General features: G+C 41.8%; 1 protein-coding gene across 10 annotated transcripts in view; it reads left to right on the forward strand.

The window, feature by feature from the left end:
- R3HDM1 (R3H domain containing 1) overlaps window positions 1-19,674 on the forward strand; it is an 87,241-nt gene that overhangs the window by 24,182 nt on the left and 43,385 nt on the right. For 9 of the 10 annotated variants that reach the window (XR_010085195.1, XM_063429360.1, XM_063429364.1 and 6 more), the window contains exons 2-3: window positions 15,216-15,424; window positions 18,077-18,287. Coding sequence is in view for 9 of the 10 variants with exons in the window: in XM_063429360.1 (XP_063285430.1) it covers window positions 18,117-18,287 (171 nt within the window). In the remaining variant the exon portion in view is untranslated. Of the gene's footprint in view, window positions 1-12,537; window positions 12,702-15,215; window positions 15,425-18,076; window positions 18,288-19,674 lie in introns of those variants that run through there. The other variant, XM_063429362.1, reaches the window with a different exon arrangement.

Here is a 19,674-nt window from a genome sequence, read left to right on the forward strand (position 1 = left end):
CAGCGATGCTGGATTTAAAGGTGTACCCCCGGGTTTTGGGGTACATCCAGAACTTGGCTGGAAAAGTGTACCGGATAATTGAGTTTAATGTTATCTGAGGGGAGGGGATGTGTGGGCTGAACCATGTATGTGATTGGTTATTTTATGCCTCCCCCTGGGTGTGGCCTGTATGTGGATTAGTGTAATAAAAGCCAGGCTGGATGAGCCAGTCGAGAGTTCCTGTTTTACCCTCAAAGTGATGTGTCGTCTCATTATTGGGGGAAGGATTTAATGTATACTGTTCCAGTTGACTGCTAGGAGTACAAGCCTATTCGTATGGTTCCTATTCAATGGTCTACAGCATTCATACGCTTGGGAGAATTTAAAGGTTTCTCGGATTCGGTGATTATGGTGTCTGCCAGAGTGCTTGGAGTCCTCAGGAAGCACTAGGAGCATCCATTAACGGAGGTACTCAGTCGGGGTGCCAGGTGATCCGTTACATTGGTGGCAAGCGGTGGGATGGCGTCCTAGTGCGAGGTAAAGCAGCTCAGAGACACTGTTTGGATTTACAAATTGAGGGCAACGCTAGCACTCGTGCAGCGCCCCTGGGAGCAGACTAGTATGGAAGGCTCTGGCTCTGGAGATGATTGGCTGGCCGAGGTGAGGCAGCGAGTGGCCGAGTATGGGGATGATATACCCATGGAGACACGCCGAGTGATCTGGAACCAGGTCATGGCCGAGCGAAACACCAGGCTGGACCGAGAATTCCGGTTGGCGAAAGAGAGGAAGTATGCTCAGCAGCAGGAGCGTTACAGCAGCCGAGTAGAGGCTGCATCCGAGGAGGTTAGCCGTCTTTCCCTGAGGCGGCGGGAGGAACCCGAAGTGGGGGTCCTCATAGACTGGTCCTGTGAGGAACCACAACAGGCAGGTAGAGATGGGACCAAGGTCTCTCCACCGGGCCCACCGGGATGCTGGGCAGCCGGCCCAGATCCCCAGCAGCAGCCAGAGTTGCCAGGTGGGGAAGCAGGTGGCCCTTACTCACAAATGTTGAGGGGCCTCACGGATTGGTCCTGGGAAGACCCACAGATGGCAGGTGGAGATGGGACTGCGGTCTCTCTACCGGCCCTACAGGGATGCTGGGCAGTCGGCCCAGATCCCCAGCGGCAGTGTGCGTTACAGGGAGCTGAAAGTGCCGTTCTTGCTCCCCAGCGGCAGTCTACGGTGCAGGGAGAGGAGCCTGTTATCCCCTCTCCCCAGCGGTTGAAGGTGTGTAAGGGAGAGGAGTTTGTTACCCCCTCTCCCCACCGACAACCTAACCCACCAAGGGGAGACAGTAAACCCCTCACCAGCGCAGATGGGACCGTGGTCTCTGTGCCCAAGTTACAGGGAGCTGAAGGGGCCATCCTTGCTCCCCAGCAGCAGGTTACAGTTCAGAGAGAGGAGCTTGTTACACCCTCTCTCCAGCGGCAGCCTAACCCACCAAGGGGAGACCGTAAGCCCCACACCAGCGCAGATGGGACCGTGGTCTCTGCGCCCAAGTTACAGGGAGCTGAAGGGGCCGTCCTCCCTCCCCAGCGGCAGTGTGATTTGTTGGGAATTGGGAGCCCAGTCTCCATTCCCCAGTGGCAGTGTGAATTGCAGGGAATTGGGAGCCCAGTCTCCATTCCCCAGCGGCAGGCTGAGTTACAGGGGGCAGAGGTAGTTGGTCCTATCCCCCAGCAGCAGAGTGATATGCCGGGAATGCAGTGTGAAGTGCAGGGAGAGGAGAGCAGCGTCCTCCCTCCCCAGCGGAAGGCTGAGTTACAGGGGGCAGAGGTAGTTGGTCCTACCCCCCAGCAGCAGCGTGATTTTTTGGGAATAGAGAGCCCAGTCTCTATTCCCTAGCAGCAGGACACTGAATTGGGAGGAGAGACAGTCGGTCTCCCTCCACAAAGACTGAAAGTAGGCATGGGAGAGGAGATTGTTACCACCTCTCCCCAGCGGCGGATCATCAATGGGCAGAGTGTTCTAATGGGAGAGGAACTGGTTACCACCTCTCCCCAGCGGCAGCTTAATGTACCAGGGGGAGACTGTAAGCCCCACACCTGTGCAGATGGGACCGTGGTCTCTGCACTTCCAGCACAGGGGGTAGGGACGGTCGGTCCTGCCCCCCCACAACAGGGCTGTTTAGCCAAAGGGGAGACAGTCTGTCTCCAGCAGCAGAGCTGTGTAACTAAAGGGGAGACAGTCGGTCTCCAGCAGCAGAGCTGCGCAGCTAAAGGGGAGACAGTCGGTCTCCAGCAACCAGGCTCCAACCAGACTACTCCTGTAGTAGTGCTGGCACCAGGGCAGAGTACCGCTGGTCTCTGCCCACTCAGCAACCCACCAAAACAGCCTACCAGTCCCCCACACAGCCGGGGTGAGGCACCTGGACCTGGACAAGTTTTTCCATTACTCAGGTGTAGTAACCATTTATTGTGGGTGGGCTGTACTGCTGTTTCTGTTTTGTGGGTGGGCTGCTGGACTAACAAGGGCACTGACCGGCAAGAGGTCAGGTACCCTGTTAGTCTGTTTGGAAAAAGGGAGAAATGTGGCGAAACCAACCTCGCCACTGGGCCCTGGAGAAGCCTGTTTGCTAGCCTCCTACCTACTGACTATGGCCCCTGGGTTATTTGGGGCATATTGTACTGTATATTGCTGCTACTGGCCCTTTTAACAGCATCTATGGACATATTGGGACTTTTGGGACTACTGTCCCTTTAAGACTGTGAAGCATATTCGAGTGTACTGCCTGTAATATTATATATGTATTTATAGATGTGTTAAGTGTATCCTGGGTGATTTGTATGCAACATTCATCTGATTGTTCGGTAGAATCACTCCATTCAGTATATTGAGTGAGACTACCGAACAACCAGACCACCCAGGAATGAGTGTGCCTCCAATTACCGTTTGCAACAATGTTGCAAACAGGTAATTGGCAATCAGTGCAGTGTGGTCTTTGTCCTCTGGGTGGCCGCCATTCGGGAAACAAACACGTGGCGGCGGCCATCTTAAACTACCGAACAGCGGTGTTTTGCCGTCGAGTGTCTGGAACTAAAATCGGACACTTGACTAGGCAAACACCGCTGAGACCTCCATACTTCCAGAAATTCGTATGGAAACTACCGAATGACCCGCCGTTCGGTAGAAAGAGCCCCATAAACAAGGGAATTCATTCAAACCCTCTCCAGGCTCTATAACACAGGCAATTCGCCTGTTTTCATTCCCTTGTTTGTGACCGACCGCAGGGCCAAAATGCATGGAACTGTTTTCGGATACTTTACCCATGCGGTCGGTCAAATCTTTGGAACCCCATATCTCACGAACCATTCATCCGAATTACTTGAATTTTGGATATGTTGTCCCCCTGAATAAGGGCTATCCAGCGATGCTGGATTTAAAGGTGTACCCCCGGGTTTTGGGGTACATCCAGAACTTGGCTGGAAAAGTGTACCGGATAATTGAGTTTAATGTTATCTGAGGGGAGGGGATGTGTGGGCTGAACCATGTATGTGATTGGTTATTTTATGCCTCCCCCTGGGTGTGGCCTGTATGTGGATTAGTGTAATAAAAGCCAGGCTGGATGAGCCAGTCGAGAGTTCCTGTTTTACCCTCAAAGTGATGTGTCGTCTCATTATTGGGGGAAGGATTTAATGTATACTGTTCCAGTTGACTGCTAGGAGTACAAGCCTATTCGTATGGTTCCTATTCAATGGTCTACAGCATTCATACGCTTGGGAGAATTTAAAGGTTTCTCGGATTCGGTGATTATGGTGTCTGCCAGAGTGCTTGGAGTCCTCAGGAAGCACTAGGAGCATCCATTAACGGAGGTACTCAGTCGGGGTGCCAGGTGATCCGTTACACATGGAATGTGACGGCAGATCAGAACTATTCGGCCCATCTAGTCTCCCTGATTTTCTAAATACTTTGATTAGTCCCTGGGCCTTATTTAAGATCTAAGATCTAGGATAGCCTTATGCCTGTCCCACGCACGCTTAAACTCCTTCACTGTTTTACCTTCTACCACTTATTCCATGGCTATTCTATGCTTCCACTACCCTCTTATGTATGTATGTTTTGTTGCACTACATAATACAAATTAACATGCACGTAGCTTTCCAGAGCTTACAAAAGTGTTTTGGATCTTATTGGGTTCCTTTAAATCTCAAACTGTATAGAACTTAAAGAATGGTGTGTGTGTGTATGTATGTATATGTGTATACATATGCATGTATAAGTCTGAATTAACCAAAGCATAACATTGTTAAAGTGTCACTGTCACTGTCTGGGGACTTTGCATAATTTGCAAAGACCCACAACAGTGACCTTGCCTCTGGTCGTCCAGTGGCAGGGGGCAGACCAAGGTTAGTTTTACTTACCTGAAACTGTCATTTGCAGGCGCCGTCATCTTCTTCAGCCAGCCCTCTTCTGCTCCTGGAGTTTCAGCTCCAGGAGCCGACGTCACCCCATTGAGGTATTTGAAGGACCCTGAAAGACCACGGGAACCGCGATACCTACAGTTAATATCCCTGCAACCATCACTGGTGACGGCTGGGGGGATTGACTCTTCTAGACAGTGGTAGCTCCGCTCAGAATTGAAGTAGCGGGTATAGAAAATATAATAATATTCAGTACCACTTTAATATTTAGTTTCACAGTAAGTACCCCAAGATACAAATGATCCAATGAGTGGTAGGAGCCTGAAATGTTGTTAGCTACAGTAGGGATTGTGGCCAACAAGGGAATGTGGCCAACAAGGGATAAGTGATGTTATCATTCAGGGCACTCCAGTTTCCTTTGCACTGTTCTCTCCTCCTCCTGTGACATCATCAAGGTGGCATGGCTTCCTTGTCACTTGTCCAATCCATGCTTGACATAGAGAAGCATTGAGAACTTGATATGCATGCACACACATCCAGTGCTTGTTAAAGGAAGGCATTGAATATAGTGCTTTCCTGTGAGCTTCAGTGTCACATGACTGAGTTTTACTCGGTCAGTGCAGAGGAAGCACCTCTAGTGGCTGTCTGGAAGATAACCACTAGAGATGTGCTTGACCCTGCAATGTAAACGTGGTTTCTAACATAACTACGTTTTATAATGCATAATTTAAAAAGACAGGATCACTTCATGGAGTGCACCGCACCCCAATATCATGCTTTTCATTTGTGATTGGCCAAATGTTTGGGGAGAAAGAATTGTCCATTGTTTTTCCATGATTTCTCTACTTTGAATGCTTTTGCCCAGAATTGCTTTATAAACATAATCCTTGTAGTCTATTAATGTTTTTGATAGAGAGAGAGAGAGTACACACACACTAATACTAAATAGTAAGTAGATAAATATTATCATATCATGTCTCAACAGACTGGTTTATAGAACAAATGATTAACAAAATAAAAACACTGCTGGAAGGTATCTGATAATCTCAAACTATGTCAATTCATTGTAGCAATGATCTTTAGATTAGCAGACTATAGAGAAACCGGTCTATGACTTTTGTTGTAGCTTTGTGTACATCAGTCTGTAGGTGTGACAGGTTATTGGATGAGGTCTGTTTTTGTTATGAAATTTGTCAGCTCCTTGTAAAAATTGTACCAGACAAGGTCCATCACAGGTAGTTTTAGTTTAGAACTATTGAAGTATAAACTAATTAATGAAAAATAAATCTACAAGATCCATTACAAAATGTAATTCTACTCTCAAAGGAAAAACCTGTTTGAAGGGATGTATTGTACTTACAGAAATAGACTGGTTATCAGTGCCAGGTAATTATTGGTTTCTGCTGTGTCTAAAGATGTCAAAGGTTTTTACAATTCCAGTCCTCGGTCTCTTGAAGTCAGGCAGGAATTATGGATGTATACCCACAAAGCCAGGTGGATCAATCCCAATGATTGTGTGGATCACCTGTGTTCAAAAGCGTATTTTTGCAAATCTCTGCTACAGGGATTGAATTACCGGTATGAACTAACTTTTAAAAACACAATTATATCTAGTAAATGTCTCTATAGGTTCCGTGTATTCTCTCCTCAACCAACAGATACATTGAGAAGAACATCATGGATGGATAAAAGGCACAATTTGTCTTTGTCATAGTCCTAGAGCAGTCGACTTGCATAAATTACTATATAGAAACATAGAATGTGACTGCAGATAACCATTCTACCAGTTCAGCTGGAAGGCTATTCCATGCATCCACTACCCTCTCAGTAAAGTAATACATCCTGATATTATTTTTAAACCGTTGCCCCTCTAATTTCAAAGTGAATGGTGGGACAGAAGTTCTAAACCTTCTTGAATTAAGCAAATGTATACTCTTTAAAGGGAAAAGTGGTTCTTACCCAATCACTTTTGGTGTAAAAAATAAAATCATTTTTTAAAAAAAAACAATTAAAGGGACACAATAGTCACCAAAGCAACTTTTAAACTTGTTTTTCCTGGCACTATTGTGTTAATAGGTCCCCCCCACCCTCATGGCCCCCCTCCCGCCGGGCTCTAGGGTTAATGTATTACCTTTCTCCAGGGTCGGGCTCCTCCCTCTTGAGCTGCGCGCGCATTTAGTCAGTCCATAGGAAAGCATTCTCAATGCTTTCCTGTGGACGCTGGCGTCTTCTCACTGTGAAAATCACAGTGAGAAGCGCAGACGCGCCTCTAGCGACTGTCAATGAGACAGCCACTAGAGGCTGGATTAACCCTATTGTAAACATAGCAGTTTCTCTGAAACTGCTATGTTTACAGCTGCAGGGTTAACCCTAGATGGACCTGGCATCCAGACCACTTAATTAAGCTGAAGTGGTCTGGGTGCCTATAGTGGTCCTTTAATGACGATTTGAAGATATATATCCCCCCACCTGTGGCACTATAAATGATTTATTTTTGCAAGTTCTTTAATGCAAGGCTTTGAAAGAGCCTGTCATAGAGGTGGGCAGACCGCTATCCCATTTACTACTCATAACAGGAAGGACACGTTTTGATTATATTCTAATGTTTAGTTGGCAATATGGTTAAGGATCTAGGTGTAGTTGTGCTTCACTTCCTGTTTACATGATGTAGCCGCTATCAAGCACAAAGCCTTAAAGACCTTACTACATTTGATAATTAAACGCTTTCTGGGTTTTCGCCTGTCTGGCACAGCAATCTTTCTATCATCTCAGTTAGATGTGTTTTTTGCTTTTTTATGTACCGTATTTATCGGCGTATAACACGCACAGGCGTATAACACGCACCTCATTTTTAGAAAGAAATTCCAGGAAATTTCCCCCCTCATCCCATAGTATTCCCCCCCCTCATCCCATAGTATTCCCCCCTCATCCCATAGTATTCCCCCCTCATCCCATAGTGTCCCCCCTTTCCATAGTATTCTCCCCCCTTTCCATAGTATTCCCCCCTCCTCCCATAGTATTCCCCCCCTCCTCCCATAGTATTCTCCCCCCTCCCCTCCCATAGTATTCTCCCCCCCTCCCCTCCCATAGTATTCTCCCCCCCTCCCCTCCCATAGTATATAGTATTCTCCCCCCTCCCCTCCCATAGTATTCTCCCCCCCCCTCGTATTTCCCCCCCCTCCCCTCCCATAGTATTCTCCCCCCCTCCCCTCCCATAGTATTCTCCCCTCTCCCCTCCCATAGTATTCTCCCCCCTCCCCTCCCATAGTGTACTTTCCTCCCCCTCCCCTCCCATAGTGTACTTTCCTCCTCCTCCCCTCCCATAGTGTACTTCCCCTCCTCCCCTCCCATAGTGTACTTTCCTCCCCCTCCCCTCCCATAGTGTACTTTCCTCCCCCTCCCCTCCCATAGTGTACTTTCCTCCCCCTCCCCTCCCATAGTGTACTTTCCTCCCCCTCCCCTCCCCTCCCATAGTGTACTTTCCTCCCCTCCCATAATTACTTACCTGTCCTGAAGCGTGGGCCGGCTTCACACCGTGCACCGCGGAACAGGAACTTTAATTTAAGGTTCCGGTTTCCGGCGGGACTGAAAGGAAGTGTGCACACTATTGTGCACACTTCCTTTCAGTCCCGCCGGAAACCGGAACCTTAAATTAAAGTTCCTGTACCGCGGTGCGCGCTGTGAAGCCGGCCCACGCTTCAGGACAGGTAAGTAATTATGGGATATCGGCGTATAACACGCACCCACGATTTTTCCCCTATTTTCAGGGGAAAAAAGTGCGTGTTATACGCCGATAAATACGGTATATATTATAATTAAAAAAATAAAATAAATGATGTATATTCTCTGGCTTTATTTTTCTTTTTTTTTTTTATAAAACCAGTTTCTTCCTTTCCTAGATCTGGAAATGGTAACCACAATGCTTGCAACAAGTACATTTACTCAGTCGGTTTTTCTTATTTTCTTCTCTACTCAAAGTTTACTATGCTTGGCTTTGGTTCATAATGTTTCTTGGGCAGTTGTTTTCCTGCCAAATGGTGCGAAATAATGAGGCATAAGTGAAAAGTAATGGGAATTGTGTTGTGATGCAGACAAGTCAATATCTCCTAATGGATCTTGAAAGGATAATGCTCTCATTAATTCAATTAAAACTTTGCAATAATACCCAGCATTAATAAAGGATGGCTTCGATGTTACCGCAAAATGAGCAAAAACCTGCTGGAAAACGTGGGCATGGTTAAGACAACCGCATTTCCACAGAGCAGTTGGTTAACTAAATTAGTTTTCCAAGATGTGTTCTCTTGTTTTCTTCCCCCCGACATATTTAACAAAAAGCAGGCCTAGTTATACAGTCTGTCTTTTTGCTTCCGTGAGCACGTTTGTTGTGAGTTAGTGAGACTGTGTTTGAGATAGTTCAGCAAGGTAGAGCAAGACCGCATTTGGCTAAGGTAGCTTCGCGATGTGTAGGTTAAAGTGGATATGACACTTCTGGGATCTTTGCTTATTTTGCAAAAACTTCTGAATATGACTTCTCAGCTTGGTGCAATGGAATGTATGAATACTTAGCTGAAGCGGTGCGGGTGGGGGCCCTAAACGAAAATAGGGGGGGGGGGGGAGAGACACACACGCACCTATTGTCCTCCCCCAGGCCCCCACCCATGAGCTGCGGGTAAAGACCCTAAATTACAATAGGGAGTGGGACCTATTTTACTCACCCCCCCTCCGGCCCCCAACCATGAGCGACGGGTGGCTGCCCTAAATGACAATAGGGGGAGGAGGGAACAATTGTCCTCCCCCCAGGAGGCTGCTCACTGTTTATAGACTGTAATTTAGGGCTCCCACCCGCTGCTCATTGGTGGGGGTTAGGGGGCAGGACAATAGATTCCCACACCCGCCGCTCATGGGTGGGGGCTGGGGGGAGGACAAAGGGTCCCCCACCCTTATTATAATTTAGGACCCCCACCCGCCGCTCATGGGTGGGGCCGGGGGGGAGGACAAGTCCTCCCCCCACTATTCTTTAGGGCCACCACCCACCGCTCATATTGACCCCCATAGAGCAAGGGAGGACTTGGAGGGGCTTAGGAAGTTGCTTCTATTTTTACATTTTACAAGGAGGGAGCTGTGCGCTGGTAGCTCCCTCCTTGTAATAAACTGAACAAACAAACACTGATATTCTGTGTTTGTTTGTTCGTCTGAAATTTCTATTCATTCCTTCGTCTTTCTGATGAATTAATGAATAGACGAAATTCCCGTAGCGAATGCCCACAACGCTATCTAGTGTGGGCAGATGACGTGTCCCACAGGGACTTCATCTACCCACATAAAGATGGCGGCGCCCAGGACCTAAATCCGGGCACAAAATTAAGATTAAAATTGGGTAATATGGGGTGCTTAGGGGCATTTGGGGTGATATGGGGACAATTATATGTAGTGGAGTCGGAAGGGAGGTTAAAAATAAAACAAAAAAACTATTCGGCCATGACAGTGCCGCTTTAATTAAAACCCAAGAATTCAATTTAGCTAGAAGTATGAACTATACATTTTGCATACTTTGTTACTAAGGCTGCAGTAATGTGACATTTAGATTGTGCTGATGATAACAGGGGAAATAAAAGAGAAGGAAAAAAAAATAGGTGTTCCTTTTAATTGAAGCTTGCCTTAGTCTGAAAAGGTTGGGAAGCACTGCTCTGTTTAGCCCTCTATTTTATGTCTTTCTTTTTACCCTGCTGTTTTCACTCTTCATTTAATTAATTATACTGCAGTGTTGGAGTGTGCTATTTCTGTGTCTGCGGAAGACCGTTTCCTTGTAGTCCATTTCCTAAGGAGATCGTACAGTTTTGGATGCGGTATCACCAACGGGTTTCTGCTTCACTCTTATTTGTGCTCCTCTTTCCCAGATTTTATTACCTTGCCACCTCCATGGTCTGTGCCTGGAGCAGCCAAAAGCTAGATCGCTAGCTGTTACAGAACTAAAATTCTCATGATGTTAATCTGATCTGTACTGGCCAAGTTCTGCAGTTCTTTACCTGCAACAATCTTCACAATAGGACTATGTTACAAACTACATAGCTATGCCTATTGTCCAACCACTGGACCCTGTAAACTCATGTGTGTATGTTAAGCACAGCTGAATAAAAAGTGGTGTTAAAAAAGTTCATGGAGAGCATGAGTAGACCACAGGGAATACAATGAGTCAAAGCAGTTTAGACAGTCTAGTATTGGATCTTATTGCAGAACTAAACAATCATTTAGGTGGAGGATGGGAAGTAACTTTGTTGGCCGTGCTGTATGTATGTGCCTACGACAATATGGGCTGTGTATTCTATCTGTTACCTGCTTGGTTAAAAATCGAAATTTCAAGACGTTGAGGTTATAGTTTGGATCATTAATAACCTGGGTTGGGTAGGTAGGTGAGGCTGACCCCTGCCCAGGATCCACTGGCTGAGAATTTGTGGAATACAGACCAGCAGGCAATCCAAGGTTATAGATTTATGTGACCTTAAGCTTGTTTCATCTTTATAAATATGAATAATGATAAAAGTCTAGAACGTGGCAGACAAGAAAAGCAAATTAGCCAGCACAGTCATTCTGTCTCTCCTCTTTTTGTAATAGCCTTACACATGTCGACCATTCGGGTTTTTTTATTTCTTAAAAATGCATACATTTTGTTCTGATAGGTATATTGTGAGTGCTGTATGGCACAATGCCTATCCAGTGGTTCAAAATAATCTCTGTGAGAGTGCACAGATTTATACATAGCCCACAGCAACAAGCAGGAAGCCACCGTCGGGCAAGTATGGCTTTTAATCTATACATATGCTGGAAATTTTGCTAGCCCGGTGTATAGATTGAATTTGCATATTTGCCTGGAGCGTACTTTGTCATCCAGGCATTTTATAGGTGACAGGTTCACTATATTTATTCATCTCAACCGTATAGCTTCTGCTGGGCGAGCATTTTGGGGTTAAAAAAAAAACCAAACAACAAACATTCATTTTACCTATTTCTGGAAAATGGAACACCTCTCAGAGCAATTCATGGTATGCAATTTGTTTATTCCTTGACTTTAAATACACTGTGACATTGATGATGGATGTAATCAGTGTGTTTTGAAGGAAATGTAATTAAGGTAATTCCATAGATTGTGAGCCGATCCAAAATTAAAGGGTTTGGGGTTAAAAATGTAGTTAAGCTCGTTTTGAGCAGGGTTCTCGTCAAGCTATCGTTCCTGTAAGTTTTCTTATAATTGTCCTATTTATAGTAAAATCCCCCCTCTTATAATATTGTAAAGCGCTACGGAATCTGTTGACGCTATATTAATGGCAATAATAATAATAATAATTATAGTATTGAGGAGTGTTACCTGTATGTGCTGTGTAGGATCTGCAAAATAATGATTTTTGGAGGGGGAGAGGGGGCTGGTGAACATAGGACTGTTGTAATGTGTACATCTAGGGAGGTAGAGAATTTTTCCAATATTTATTTATAGTTTTCTTTAACAGTCACCCCCTCTCTGGCAATAAAGAATGAAATTATTTTACTACTTGACTTTCTTTTTTCATTCACTGGACAAAGTATAATTGCCAAATTGCATTTTTGTTGTTTGGATGGACTTGGTGGTCCTGTGTTGGGTTTTTACTGTGTGCTGGATTCTTTTGATCACATGTGTGTTTATTCAGTGAGAATTAAATCCCCAACATAATGTGCTTCTCTGTTTAATCCCCCCCCCCCCCCCAAAAACAAATAAAATATCTTGAATTGTCCAGCTTTACCTTAACAATCAATCAATGAGAATTCTATTCTTACTGCAGTTTAAAAAAAGAAAAGGGTGTTTTAACACTTTATTTTCACTCACACACACACACACTAACTATATATATATATATATATATATTAGTAAAAACATATTGCATGTAATATCATTTTCATGCTTTAAAAAAATAGCAAATTTGTCATCCCCCCACCACACACTTTTTTTTTTTTTTTTTTTGTAACTTGGCACTTTCACACGTTCACACTTTTTTTTTTTGCCTCATCTGCTGTTGAATTGCTAATGAAGAGCTGAATTTAGCGTGAGACGTGTTGTAGTTGCACTGCTCCGTTACTGGCTGCTCCGATGATGACATCACCAGTGCAGCTGTTTGGTTCTGTGCTCACTAGTGCCTTTAGCAGACTACTTGCCAGGTGCCCGAATCATTGCTTAAGTGTAGGTTCTGCAATAATCGCGCTCTCAAAGAGCCATTCAGTGCAATTGTGTCGATGCTATGGAAAGCACATCTTCTGTAATTTGGTGCGATGAATCCAGATGCTGGCATGGTTCAGGTATTTGACCGCTCACTGATTTTTCTTTTTAACCTTTTTGTTGTTTTTATTGTTCTTTAACTTTGTAAGAATTATATTTGTTAGCACCCCCTTTTAAAACCATACAAACTGTGGGTGTTTTTATTTAATTCTTTTCTTATTTTTCTGTTTCTTTAATATCATCCTTTTGGTATATTTTGTTTTAAATCAAAGTAGCTTATATATTCTGCCTGTGTCCATGAATATGCTGGTTTTATTTGAAATTTACTTTCTAGGTTTTATGATGTAATGCATTCAAAACTGCTGTTGGGTTTGCTTTTTGTAGAATTCAATCTTTGTTCTGCAAGTATAATATTACAGGGGGTTTAAAATGAGAGTGAAGTGTTATTGGGTCCCTATCCGCAGAGTTTTAATTAAATATCCTCTCGTCATGGACTTCCGTAGATAGCTGGGAGTACAGTGAAGAGATCAGGATTGATACATTGCAGCCGAAATAGAGTTAACCCTCTACTATTTAAAGGACGACTCGATAATTAAATATTTGGTTACGAAAATTGCTGCAATCCATAAGTGTGTTTTTTTTTTTTTCCCCCACTTTCTATTGTAGTGCAAGTCATCCTATTGATTTGTAAGAATGTATATACTGTATGTGAATTTATTTTATGAAGATTTTATATCCCTTTACAAGGTTCTGTTACAGGCAACTGCTAAAGACTTTTTAATTAAATGTATTTGTTCCCGCGTGTTTCACGTGGTTTATTACTCTGTATCAGGGTGAGGGCTGTGTATCTGTGACAAGTGGAAATCTATATCTATTCAGTGTGCTAGCCCATCGTGGTAATTGGCGTGACCGCCTTATTTTACTTTGGGATGTTTCGTAGTAAGGAAGAGGAATTGTATTTTGTTTTTGTTGTTAACATTTTCATTGCCAGATGGAAACATACCTCTTGCTTTGCTAAGTCTTCTGGAAGTCATGGTGGGTTGCTTCCTGGCTCATTTGTCATTCCTACAAATATTTTCATATGAAGCTTTTTTTTTTTTTTAAATATTATTTATAAAAAAAAAAAAAAAAAGGTAACTACTACGCTAGGCACAGCTCTAAAATAGCTTTCATTGAGATCAATATTAGACGAAGCTTGTATAATGCTGTGCTGGGTGTTTTCAGATTTGTCTCAACATAAAGGAAACCACTGGAAACCTATAAAATGTGTATGTATATTATATATGTATGTATTTTTTATATACACACAAATATATATGTGATATATATATTAGTTTGTGTATATGTATTTATTTGTGTAATATGTGTGTATGCCCAATTTAGATATGCTGTAGGATAGTGTGTATATGTGTGTTTGTGTGTGTGTGTGTATATATATGTATGTGTGTGTGTATATGTATATATATATATAATTATACACACGGGTATATGTGATATATTATATACTGTGTGAGTATGTATGCCCAATTTGGATATGCTGTAGGATATTCTTTTGTTAAAGTAGATGGGGAGGGGGTCCTCATGGCTAGAATTGTAGATGGACCGAAAGATGATTGAAGAGGTCTGTAGAGAAATCCAGTAATGTTTCAGCGGAGAGCAAAACCTAGACTGGATTATAGTCCCCTAAGTGTAGAGTAAATACTAATATTTTTAGATCCAGAATATGATACATTTGAGAATTGATTAACTGCCTCCATATAGAGTCTGTCATCCAGTGAAAAAACTAGACGTCAATATGTTATATATCTGTCTTCAAAGTGATCATTGATGCCTTGATTGTGTGTATTTAACTGTCCTAGGGATCTGCATTATTAGATTTTACTAGAAATAACTCGAATGCGTGCAGTGGAATGACCAAAATCTTTAAATTTTCTACTTTAGAGATACATTTTATCAAGTGCTTTGTGTGTAGTGTGGAGATGATTCAGATACTAATTGTGTGCTTTTTGTTTAATGATCTAGCTAGCCAATTATCACATACCCTCATGGATTTGTTTATTGGGTTTCTCTCGACTGTTATACATAAAAACATATTGCTTGTGATTATTTACGAACAAAATTATTTTTTTTTTGTGTTTTTTGTATTATTTTTTTTAGGTGGAGGTTGCAAGTCTTGCCACTTTACCCCTTTGTGGTTCAGTGACGTTTGAAGCAATTATTTTTCTCTTTGATTAGTACAACAATTTATACCCCATCATTTTTACTTTGAATCTCCGTTTTCTAATATCTTGATGTTTATAATGTGTAGCGCAGAACAAAGTGCCAAAATCCCACACTTGTTTTCCTATTATGTTCCTAAATCCTTTGGCAGACATTCTTGGCAGCAAATGTTCCCATCATATCATCAATGCATAGAACGTATCCCTTGTATGAAGGATTAGGGGGTGGAAGGGGGCAAGGGAATTGTCTAATTACCTAAATATGTACAGGAATAGTGATGTACATTAAACCTGGATTATATTTAATAATTAAAATAAATGACTGAGTGTTTTTCTCTAATATCGATTTGCTCGACCTCTTTCATTCTCCCCCAGGTTGGCGTGAGGAATGCTGCACTTGACCCCAAGCTTTGCAATTCAGTCCAGGACCTTAAATTGGTGACAAGGACATGGGACGATTTCTGTCGCCTACCAGATGGTGCATTACAACTGACATCTTGCTTAATCTTGGTGGCAAGGAACCCGAGACTCTTTCTCTTTCTGCTTGTGGGGTACCACAGTGTCTCAACAATAGGATACATCAGGTAAATGTCAGCCTGTGGAACACTGGGTAGGGTGGTGCTAGTTTTAGCCACACCGTTTCTTTCTTAGGGGTTCTCGAGCCTGAGGTTTCTGGAATAGTTGTCTTTCTAAACACGTTTTCGGACTTAAATAATTAATATGTTGAATAAAGGTGTAGTTGTCTCGTTTGAAGCCTTGGCCAGGAAACTACTCTCCTTTAGCCCACGTCAGACTCCCATTCTAATCTCCCTGAGGCTGGCTATGGGAACGGTATCTGAAGAACAGCAGTTGCCTTAGCCCTGATTTAAGTGTAGTGCTTTCTTTGAGTGTCAATTTATGACATCTATTTTTTTTTTTTTTTGCTACTCCAATTCTTTCCTAACCCAACCAGAATGTATATTACATTGTTTCCCTTGAATCCTATTGTACCTGAATGCTGCATTTATTCGTTACTGACTTGCTTTGCTAAAAACTCCCAAAATGTAAATATCCACTTGTATGTCTCAGTAATGTGACTACTAATTAAGGATTCATTTGCTTATTTTTAATCCAGTAATAAAAACAAAAAACATGATTTAGTAGCATTGTGTGAACAGTTCATGGTTGGAAGAGTGAGTGAATCCTTGGATTCCATAGTGTTACTGAGGGGAGAGAGAGTGTGTGTGTGTGTGGTTTTTTCTTTTAATCTGGTGGTGAGGGGACCTAGTAAAGAGAAATAGCTTGGTGTAAAGCGAAAACCCTGTGTTTTTCTTTTCCCTTGCAGAACTAACATGTTCAGATCACCCACTCTTACAGGGTTATTCAATAAATGCCAAACATGCGCAAACAGCTGATCTGGAAAACATTTCCAGATCTGCTCTTGTCGCTGCTTGGAATTGGAGTTTAGGGAATGAACCTGCTAGCATTTTATAATGCTCCTCTTACAGAGCTTATAGAACATTTTGTCAATAAACCAAAACTGACCCCTTTTTTATTTTGTCGTGCAGCAGGGGGAAATCTAATAAACAAACATTTAAATGGCTGCCTTACTTGGAGCTAGTAGTTTATTTCCTGGTATTCTTATTCATTCCTAATTAACAGGATCACAATGTCCATTTAACAAATAGTTTTAGAGCCGTATCCATGCACGCATGTCTGTCTGTCTCTAGGACCTCCGTTCTAGACCTTTTATTAGTAATACGCACTGTATCTATCTGTAATTCCCTTCCTCCCACATCCTATTTAATTATTTATACTTTGAGTTACAGTGACAAACAATAAGATTAGATACATTTCCATGGAAGATTCTGAAAGAAACCTAGAAGGGGTTTTTATTTGTGTGAGCATGTGTATTTAAAATAAATAAATAAAAAAATCAAACAAAAATGTGATTCTTTGTTTTATGCACACGTAAATGTATACGTTGGCATGTTTACTAGCTGTGTTAAGACATGTGAAGATCCACAGTGAGCAGCGTTGACATGCCTTAGATGAAAATGTATGGCCTCGTGTCAACATTTTGGAAATCATTTTTTGGGGAAAAGCTACTTTTGAATCAATCACAGAGAAGCATGGAAAGAGTGTACATGGCATTGTCTTGTTTCTCTGGGAGATAATGTATTTGTGTGGATGCTGGGAAATGGCCTTTTGTTCCTGTTACCTGTTCAGCACAATTTTTTTTATTTTTTTTAACGCTGCGGCGGATGGTTCTTCTCTCTGGTTCCCATGGTAACAGGCCCCATTCCATTGTTGAATCTATGTTTAGAATCCTGGCTGACACTTCAAATGAAACAATTAAAGCCAGCAACCTTCTATTTTTCTGAATTATAGCCCCTCAAAGACGACGACAAAAAAATAAAAATACATTTAAAAAAAAAAAAAAAAAAAAGTCCTTTTGCATTTAATTCAGTGTCACTGCTATACAAGCACAATAATTGACTTTAAGCATGCAAAGTAGGGTATTTTGCTATTGTTAATGTGCAGAAATATAATTAAGCCAGTCGTCGCCTATTAAAAAGATAGATTCCATAGAATCCTGGAATGACCAGGAACTATCTGTATGCTGTCCATTGGTTTATGTGATTATCAGTTATCAATGGTTAATTTCCAGCAAAGATTCTGTAAGGATTCCTACAACAGACAGACAACATGGGGGTAACTAAGCAGACCTGTTAAACATTAATCCCTGTTGCCATTGTATGCTTCTTACTTGTTCATATCTGTAATAGCATCAATTAGAAATGAGAGATTTTGGTTCACCTTTGAAAGCGACCCTAAAATACAGTCTCTGCACTCCTTTATTCTAGATCTCAAATGTAGTAAACAAGTAATGTGGACATATACACTATAGCATAGCCCATAACTGGGGTGTAAAAATGAATTCCTCCTAATGCCTTACTCACGTCTTGGAAAATTTACAATAATTGTATACTAAGATCAACTCATTATTAGAACCATACCACATTATTTGATTACAGCTGTCACAATAACAAGTCATATTAAATATTTCACACTGTGGTATATTGCTGCCTCTAAAAAATATATTCTATATAAAGAATAGACAAACGTGGGTTATCCAATATCCACTTACTCTACAGCCATCATAAACACGTAGACTATGTATGTACTCTTATTCAGTATATGTTTGCATAAATCCGAAAAAAACAAAAAAAAAAAAACGTGTATTTATGTTTAAGGTTCTGCATATCATTTAAAGTTCTTAAGTGACCTTTTCCAATGAGGATGTCTGGTGCTGTTGCTGTGAAGAACGACACAGAAGAGATGAAGGGTTCGGAGGCCGACATGAGACACTCCACCTCCCTAGAAAATCTCATGAAATCCGAAGGCTATGAGAAACTTCAAGCCGATAAAGAGGAAATCTGCCCTGATAACAAGCAGGATGCCCTGGTAAGACACCTTCACACTAGCTACATCATATCAAAGCTGGGTCTCCTATCAGATTGCCAAAAGAAACTCCTAGATCTACGAAAGGTTGTCAAAAATAAACATAAAAATAACAAACTGTAAATATAATGCTCCCCGGCCCTTTTATTCTGCACACTGAGAAGTCTCTGTTAATATGTCCTACGCTGATGACACTTCCTCTTTCCATGTTACCATCTACCAAAAGTAGTTTATCCGGCTTGGCAAAACTGGTTTTCCTACAGCCATTTCTTTCTGCAAATCCAGTGGCAAAAAAAAAAACCCTGTGCATCGCTAAAATTTATGGCAGCTTCGGGCTTGCTCCATTGGAGATTGCTGAATATAACAGACTACCCCGTGATCTAGTTTCTGAATATAACTAGAGTTGCTTCTAAAGCAAAAAATATTTTCTTTGCTCATGTGAAAGGCAAAGTTGCATACGAATACATAAGATAAAACATTTTGGCAGAGTGTTAAAGCTTTAATTTAAGCTGATGAGTAAAGAACGCTTAGCATCACAAAATACCAAATTTTTATTTTATTTTATTTTTTTTTATTTTAAATAATTCACCTTTATTGAATATTTTAAATTGTATAAATAGACATACAGTCACATTTCCATCTTACAGTCAAGTGCGCATAGTCAGTCATTTACAATTATTTATGCAATCATAGAGTATAGACAAATATAATCTTACAACAACCAAACTGAAAATTTGGATGGATACTGGGTCTATCTGGAGCACAGATAATACCAATAATATAATATTGGTTCAGCATAAAACGTGGATAGGAGAGAAAAGGGGGAAAAAAATGATAAGTAAAAACTCCATCCTCCACTAATTATTGCAATTACGTAAAAGAAAATGTCTTCCCTTCCCTCACTATCTCTCAAGGCTCTGTAAAAAGGGGCACTTTTGGGGGTAGATCATTCAAAGGGTAGGTTAATTCAACAGGTCACTGGCCTGGCCTGAACTTTCATAGTATAAAATCCATGGATCTCATATTTTTTTTTATTTATATGGCATCTTTATATCGTTATTAAAGTTTCATTTTTCTGCCTCTCTCTGGAAATTTATTTGTTTTTTTATTTCGATCCCTGTTTGCGTGCTTGTATTTCTTCAATGTCTAGCTAAACACATTTTTGCTGCAGCCAAGGTAACACATAGATATCAAGTATATTTTCCTGTAACAGGTAAATCGATATGAAACGGGAAAGCTTGTGACGTATGGCTATATTCCAATGAGAAGAGTTATCAGTTGTTCTTCAACACGTTTTTTGATAGGAGGCAGTCTCAGGCATTCCGACCAAATGTATATTTGGGTGCCTGGATAATTTTGGCAACGCCGACAAATATGATCTAAATTTGTA

Source organism: Pelobates fuscus, chromosome 8 (genome assembly GCF_036172605.1).
Source record: "Pelobates fuscus isolate aPelFus1 chromosome 8, aPelFus1.pri, whole genome shotgun sequence".
Taxonomy (NCBI): domain Eukaryota; kingdom Metazoa; phylum Chordata; class Amphibia; order Anura; family Pelobatidae; genus Pelobates; species Pelobates fuscus.